At 34.3% G+C, this 8,222-nt stretch overlaps 1 protein-coding gene across 1 annotated transcript; it reads left to right on the forward strand.

Moving 5' to 3' along the window:
- Positions 1 to 4,717: 4,717 nt before the first annotated feature.
- On the forward strand, positions 4,718 to 6,967 carry LOC134266203 (zinc finger protein 43-like). The gene has a single exon (XM_062748434.1). The coding sequence runs from the start codon at positions 4,838 to 4,840 to the stop codon at positions 6,092 to 6,094; it is 1,257 nt and encodes a 418-aa protein (XP_062604418.1). The 5' UTR covers positions 4,718 to 4,837; the 3' UTR covers positions 6,095 to 6,967.
- The last annotated feature ends 1,255 nt before the right edge of the window (positions 6,968 to 8,222 follow it).

Raw genomic sequence — 8,222 nt, forward strand, 5'->3', positions numbered from 1 at the left:
TTAGAGAAAATTCGAATTAAGTGTAAAAACGGCTAAATTTTCTGAGTTAAACTGATAATGTTAGCATTTTATTATATTTTTTATAGTTTTATTACACTCAGTAAGATATTCATTCATTACATCTCCATTTTGAACGACATTGAGAGAAAATTAGAAAAATTGGATGTCCGCCATTTTGAATCGGCATTTTGACCTCTTTAACGCCATTTTCATGAAGGCCAGCATATATTTTCGGATTCAGCATACTCGAATTAGTTTAAAAAACTATGCTAGACCAAATAATAATTATTTGCCGTTAGAAGTATTTTCCAGCCTTCTTTTTAAAAAATCAGGACCAGACTAGATGAAATTGCATGAAAATCTACAATTAAAATGTATATTAATATGTCGGCAAATTGAAAAAAAGAAATTGAAAATATATATATAAATGGAAAATAGCAGTTGCATTTAAATATATTTGGATTAAAAGATCCGATCGGAAGAGTTGTCTTTCTTTATTTTCCAGGGTTTGAAAAAATCTGGGTGCTATTTAAGAAATGATTCAGCATTTTATCACCGATATAAAAAATCGCACTTTCTTTCGTTGGTAGTCTTTAACTTAGAACTGTTTTGAAGACAATGCCTGGACAATCGCTTTCAAAACGTGTCTCATTCAGATTGAGCCATTACATTCATTTAAAAGTTTTCGGACTATATCCAACAGCTAGCTGATTTGTGACCAAACAGTTACTTCTTGAATTCAATAACAAAGACGACCAGTCCTGGTTAACGAGATAATTGATTGGTAATCATTAAGCGCAATGTGAAATCCTCATACTTATCCATGCCTCATCGAACACCGGGGGGGAGTGGACAGTTAAACAATTGAAAGACAGCTTTTCATTAATAGTGTTCAAAAGCTGTAATGTTCAAACTATATGATTTACAGAGTTTGCTTTTAAAATGTCCATAGTACAATTAAAAGTAAAGTTGTATACTTGTTTGTCTATTTTACCTAAAATGCCGACTTATGTGAACTTGCATTGAATTAGCTACAGTTTGTTCTTTTAAACGGTGTATCTACAATTTTTGACCCGATAATAAGCGCTCATGCAAATCAAAACAATATTTCAAACGGAAGTACGTCATAACATGGAGATATCCCATTCTACCTTAAGCACATGACCGGTCGACAGGGATGCCCACTTCTGAATGGAACCTGATCCTCCTCTAATGTTTTGGAGGTCTGTGTTTCTTGTACTCCTACTTTGTACTGTTTTTACTTCTGATGTTGAATGCTGTTTGTAATATCCATATGTTTCATCCTGTGAAAAACCTTATACAAGGGTTGTTCGAAAAGTTTGTGGACAATGTCAATTTTCGTAATACAGTACTTCTTTCCAGAAATTTAAAATAAGCTCAATATTCTGTGTAAAAATACTACTAGGCCTAGAGTTATCAAACTTTGTCATCTGATGCATCTTGGGTAGAAGGCGTTTAGCGCACAAAAAGTAGGTCGCTCTGACCTTTGATTAAAAAGTTATAGTCAAATATGGAAAAATCCTTTCGCTCAGACCTTTGATTAAGAAGTTATAGTCAATTATGGAAAAATCCTTTCCGGCCCATAACTAGAAAACCATAAGACCTACAATCATCAAACTCGGCCAGTTTATGCATCTTAGGTAGAAGGTGTGCTGCGACCTATTTCAAGGTCACTGTGACCTTTACTTTAATTGAATTTAAAAAAAAATTTGTGTTTTTACTATTCATTTACACATCCCAAATAATTGAAGAGTATTGCACTGTTTTTATTAAAAAAGTGTTAAATCAAGAAAATACTTATTTTATTTTAAGCATATACTTGACAGCAATCTATTAGAAATATAATGTATGTCAGAGAAATCCTGCCTCTCCCATGAGTGTAATGATCAAGCACTGGTAAGAAGAATTTTGATAACAGAAAATTTCATGTCAAACTAGAGAGAAATTAATTGGTTTTGAGTGCGAGGAGCTAACTGACAGAGCATTGGTGTTATCTATATCCTTTGAGTATTGGGCAAATGGGTGAGCCTGTTTGGTTTAAAATAGCTCTTGTTGACTAGCTTAAGTTTTAAAATGAATTTAATGAAAAGTAATTAAAACTAATCTGATATTGCAAAATAGACTAATCTGATATTATGTAACATTATGAATTTAAAAACTTTTTATTGGATGGCCCCAGGGGTGGAATCAGCATGTCCATATGAATTACATATTAAAACCTGTCGGGCATGAAATCTCAACCAAAAAAAAATCGACAAGAATCCAGTTAAGGATTAATTAATGAGTTTAGTGTATGAAGGCTAGCTGTCTAAGTCGATCTGATTAAGCCGTCTTATCTGTACCCTTTGGGGATTAGACAGAAGAACTGCTGCTCAGTTTATAACATGTCATTTGTTGGCCAGCCTTTTCTTTTCAAAATTAATTTGGTAGAGATTAAGTTGTTAAGACTAATTTGATGATGGGCATTTGACAAGGTCAAACACAACCAGCAAAGAAATCTATCTGTGATGTAATATTTATTATAATTGATGCCTACATCACCGGGGATGGATAAATATTTTAAGGAATGGAAAAATCATCGAAATCTTAGAATCAAGGTTGATGTGATTTTCTTGCATCTAAACTGTTCACGAAAATTGTAATTATTTGACGGGCGTATCATGCTGTGGCGCAGCACTTTATTTAACATTTTAATAGTATGGTAAATTGGAATTGTAAGAATTAGCATCCGTGAAGTTGCTTGAAAATGTACATGTATCAGTGTTTCTCTATACAGTTCAAGATTAAAGTACTGTTTATTTGAAACCAAAAGAATGTCTATAAAATACACATGGATTATCATGATTATCTTAACAATTCAAAGACTGAATTTTAGGAAATTTGCAAGATTTCTTGGAAATATTTTTTTTTTGAATCATAACATATCTTGGGATCTGGACTGTTAATTTTTATTACTGGTATATGGGATATCGTTTAAATCATAATCATACAAACTCCACCTATTAAAAAACAATGACCAAAAGGGGAAAAAAATAAAGATTTACTAATTTCAGATCAGAAAATATAGTTGAGCAATTACAGCCCAACTTTCAGTTCTTCAATACTTTGATTTTTTTATGTATTCAGAAAAATAGAAATTTTAAAAATCAAACATTGAAATTGAATTTTCTGAGAAAAAATGTCTCACCTACTTACTTTAAACTGACTTATTTCATTCAGAGCCTTTAGGGGCAAACAAACATCTTTTTATATTTGGCCTCACCTGTCAATACTGTCAAATTTCCAAACTTTGAAAATGTCACTTTAGGTTGTCAATAGTGTAGTCCCATTGTAATCAGAATGGTTTTTGGCCACATTTAACCTAACTTAATGACTTCATGTTTTTACTTTTAACGTTATATTGTGTTTTTGAGATAAAGTTTGCAAATATAGAAGTATAAAACATTTTGTTATACCTTTAGAGATTTGTACTTATACAAATTTAAAAGAAAAAAGTCTAACATTTATAATATTTTGCTGAGCGGGCATAAAAAAATCAATATTGGTCTGCCGAGTGAGATTTTGACCTTGCAATGAGATGCTGGACCGCCTACACCAATTAATAAAGCGTAGGACATTCATCTCATTCGCAATAGTGACCAATCTGAGGTTTATATCATGGTCTGGAAATAAAGGAAAATACTTCTTCAATTCAATGTATAAATAATGGACTAATAATTAGTATGAAAAAGGTCAGTCAGCATTTTACAAAATGATTAATTGTGTTTGTTGACAAAGTCATTGTATCGACCGTAGAATTTAAGAAATGATGACTTTAAACGAGACTGTTGATTTTCTTGTTTCGTTAACTTGTTTGTCAATAATTTACCTCATTTTTAGAAATTGTTCATACGTAGGGCATTCTCTTGCATTCCGAATCAACTTAGACTTATAATCGCCTTATGCAGCTGATGAAAGTATATTGCTGCATAAGTATATGTAAGGAAAGTTGACGATAGAAATGTTAAAGCCATCACTATTATCAAAAAGCTTGGTTGTTAGATTACTATTAATACTTTTTCTGAAGTAAAGTATCCAAGTATGAAAGTATCTAAGGATCCTGTGTTGTGGTGGCACAATTTCCTATTGCGGGTTATTACTGATTGGGTGGATATCTTGCAGTAATAAGAGTGTGTGTTGGTCTTACTCTGTAGAGATTATTTTTTTTTAATTTTCATTCTGAAGGTACATCATTTTCTTGACACTTTGCTTAAAATTTTGACAAATTTACTGTATAAATGAAATTTTTCATGACATCGAACTGAAAAATACATCATTAATCATTAATTAAGAAGATGATTTATCTTATGCATTTGTTCTTTAAAACATAAAATGTTAGGTGAACACTTAGAGGTAGGGAAAAAGCCTTTAATAATTTTCTCAAGAACCACTGGGCAAGAAAAGCAAAAAATTAAGTGGAAGCATCCTGTCAGAATTAAAATTAATTCTAATCTGTTTAAATCACGACCCCAGGGGCACATGTAGCGTTGGGCCACAAAAAGAATTACCAAGAGAGACATCTGGTTAAAAACACAGCATGGCAATAGTTACTCAGGTTAATGATGTGGCCCCTGGACACTTTTGATACACTGATATAGCTTCAACCTAAAGAAAGATTTATTTGTTACATTTACAGAAAGAAGAAACAGATTTTGCATCCAGGTCAGAAAGTCATCTTGGGAATTTAAACTGCAGTGTAAATGAAAATGAATTTGTGAATTGCGAACAATACATAAATGCTTGTGAAAGTAAAAGGCCCAATGAATGTAAAATTTGTATGAAAATATTTGATCATCTACATGAGTTACAGAGACACATGAGTAAACATACAGATGATAAACCTTATAAATGTGATGTGTGTGGAAAGGCATTCAAACATTCAGGTGATATACAGAGACACATGAGAACACATACAGGTGATAAACCATATAACTGTGATGTGTGTGGGAAGGCATTCAGACTATCACATCACTTATTACAGCATCACATGAGAATTCACACAAGTGATAAACTTTATAAATGTGATGTTTGTGGAATGGCATTCAGGCAGCCACAGTATTTAAAGAGCCATAGGAGGACACATACAGGTGAGAAATCTTATAAATGTGATATGTGTGGAAAGTCTTTCAAACAGCTAGGAAAACTACAGATACACATGAGAACACATACAGGTGAAAAACCTTATAAATGTGATGTTTGTGAGAAGGCATTCAAACAGTCAAATAACCTACATGATCACATGAGAATACATACAGGTGATCAACCTTATAAATGTGATGTGTGTGGAAAAGCATTCAAATGGACAAGTAACTTACGGAGACACATAAGGACACATACAGGTGATAGACCTTATAAGTGTGATGTTTGTGAAAAGGCATTCAAAGAGACAAGTGACTTAAGGAGACACATGAGGACACATACCGATGATAAACCTTATAAATGTGATGTATGTGAAAAGGCATTCAAACAGACAAGTGATTTAAGGAGGCACATTGGGACACATACCGATGATAAGTCTTATATATGTGATGTTTGTGGGAGGGCATTTACTCGGTCAAGTACCTTTCATGCGCACATGAGGACACACACTGGTGGAAAACCTTATAGATGTGCATGTGATGTGTGTGAAAAGGCATTCAAACAGACAAGTAACTCACAAAGACACATGAGGACACATACAATTGTTAAACCTTTAAAATGTGATGTGTGTGGAAAAGCATTTAACAAATTATATGCTTTACAGACACACAAGAGGACACATACAGGTGATAAACCTTTTAAATGTGATGTCTGTTGGAAGGCATTTAAACAGTCAGGTCACTTACAGGATCACATGAGAATACATACAGGTGATAGACCTTATATCTGTGATGTATGTGAAAAGGCATTTAAACGGTTAAGTGACTTACAGAGACACATGAGGACACATACAGATGAAAAACCTTATAAATGTGATATTTGTGGGAAGACATTCAGCCAATCAAAATATTTAAAGAGACACATGAGCACACATTCAGTTGAAGCATCATACTAATGTGATGTGTGTGGGAAGGCATTCATTCATTCATTCATTCATTCAAGTACCAAACAGAGACACATAAGGACACATACCGGTAATAAACCTTATAAATGTGACGTATGTGGGAAGGAAACCTACCAGTAAGGTAACTTACAGTCACACATAAGGACGTACAGGATGAGAAACCTTGTAGATGTGATATCTGTGGTAAGGCTTACAACCTCTCACAATATTTAAAAAGTCACATGAGGATACATACAGGTGATAAGCCTTACGTATGTGATGTGTAAAGGAAGGCATTCAACTGGTCAAATTACTGATACATATGAGGACTCATACTGGTGAAAAAACCTTATAAATGTGATGTGTGTGGGAAGGCTTTCAGCCATTCACATCCTCTCAAGCGTCACATGAGGATGCGTACAGGTGACATTCGTCATGTATGTGATATATGTGGAAAGCCATTCCATTGTTCAAGTAACTTCAAGAGACATTGTAGGATACATTGTGGTGATTCATAGTGGTTCGTAAAAGAAAAGTTGCGTGAAATGGCGAATTTAAATAAATACATTGAGACAAATCCAGATGAACTTTATGAATGTGATGTGTGTGGGAAGTCATTGAATCTATCGAGTAACGTACCAGTTCACGAAAAGGTGACATTCAGGTGATAAACATTAGGAATGGGATATATGTGTGTGAGCGATTTAAGATACTTAAGCACATGACCGGTCGACAGGGATGCTCACTTCTGAATGGAACCTGATCCCACCTCCGATGTTTTGGAGGTCCGTGTTTCCTATACTCCTACTTTGTATTGTTTTATGGACTTCTGATGTTGAACACTGTTCGTTATATCCATATGTTTCATCCTGTGAAAAAACCTAAAACGAGGGTTGTTCGAAAAGTTGGTAGACATTGTCAATTTTAGTTATACTTCTTTCCAGATATTTAAAATAAGCTCAATATTCTTTGTAAAAATATATTTTTTTGTGGATGTATGAAGTTTTCTTTCATTTGATTGAAAAGAAATTTATTTACTTGTTTTGTACCCCCAGAGAAGACTTGAAATAGTGTCAAGAATTTCTTTTAAATACAATCCATATACAATTCAACAGTAAAGTTCAATAGTCACGCAGTTTAAAAAAAATAACTTTTTCTAGCGCTTGAAATTCAGTCTTCTAACAATTTTTAGCTCTTCTGAGCCAAAGGTTAAAAAAGCTAATGCTATGGCCATTTGTGCGGTGTGTGTTAACTTTTTATAATGGCCATAACTCAAGAACCCCTTGGCCAATCAGTGTCAAATTTGTCACAGGGTATCCTTGGCCCAAGGGCTACCATTTATACTAAAATAAGGGTTGGGACCTTAAAACAGGGGAAGATAATGTAATCAGGACAACAAAACCAAAAGCACTAGTTTCTAAAAAATCTTCTCCAAAACCACCAGGTAGATTTTCACCAAACTTACATACAAGGATCAGGATATGTTGAAGATTAAAAATTGTTCAAGGCATGACCCTGGGGTAAAAGGCATTGTCTCAAGGTCACTAAAGTTAATTAAATTTCCTTCAGTGGAATGAGAGGAGTTGCGGATAAGAGATTGGTACCCCAAAGCGTAACAGACACACGGACGGACGTACAGACGGCCGGTCGGAAATACTGATTATTATGTACCCTCCCACTTTTCAAGCGGTGGTTATAACTAGAGGTACATGTACTGTGAGGAACGAGCTCCCTCTTTGATACTTTCCGCCTTTCATATGAATGTAATGGCAGTGTCCATGTTTTGCAATGGCAAACACAAAACCAACTTGGTTAGAAATATGCTACATGATGCTCATGTGACCTTTAAGTCCCATGGGCCTCTTATTATATCCCCTGCTTGAAAAGCGGGAGAGTATACAGTGATCGGGATGTCCGTCCGTCTGTCCGTCCGACGTCTGTTACATTTTGGGGTATTCATCTGTTATCCGCAACTCCTCTCATACCACTGAATGAAATTTGATGAAACTTTCACATAATCTTTATTACATATTGCCATTGTGCACCTTTTACTTTACTTTTTGATCCGACACATATTTTGGGTTTTCCACAAGAAAACATAGACACTGTCATTATATTCATTGTGGGTAAGGAGGGGGGT

This window comes from Saccostrea cucullata, unplaced genomic scaffold, assembly GCF_032062105.1.
Source record: "Saccostrea cucullata isolate Sc308-1 unplaced genomic scaffold, CSIRO_AGI_Scuc_v1 ctg10250, whole genome shotgun sequence".
Taxonomy (NCBI): Eukaryota; Metazoa; Mollusca; class Bivalvia; order Ostreida; family Ostreidae; genus Saccostrea; species Saccostrea cuccullata.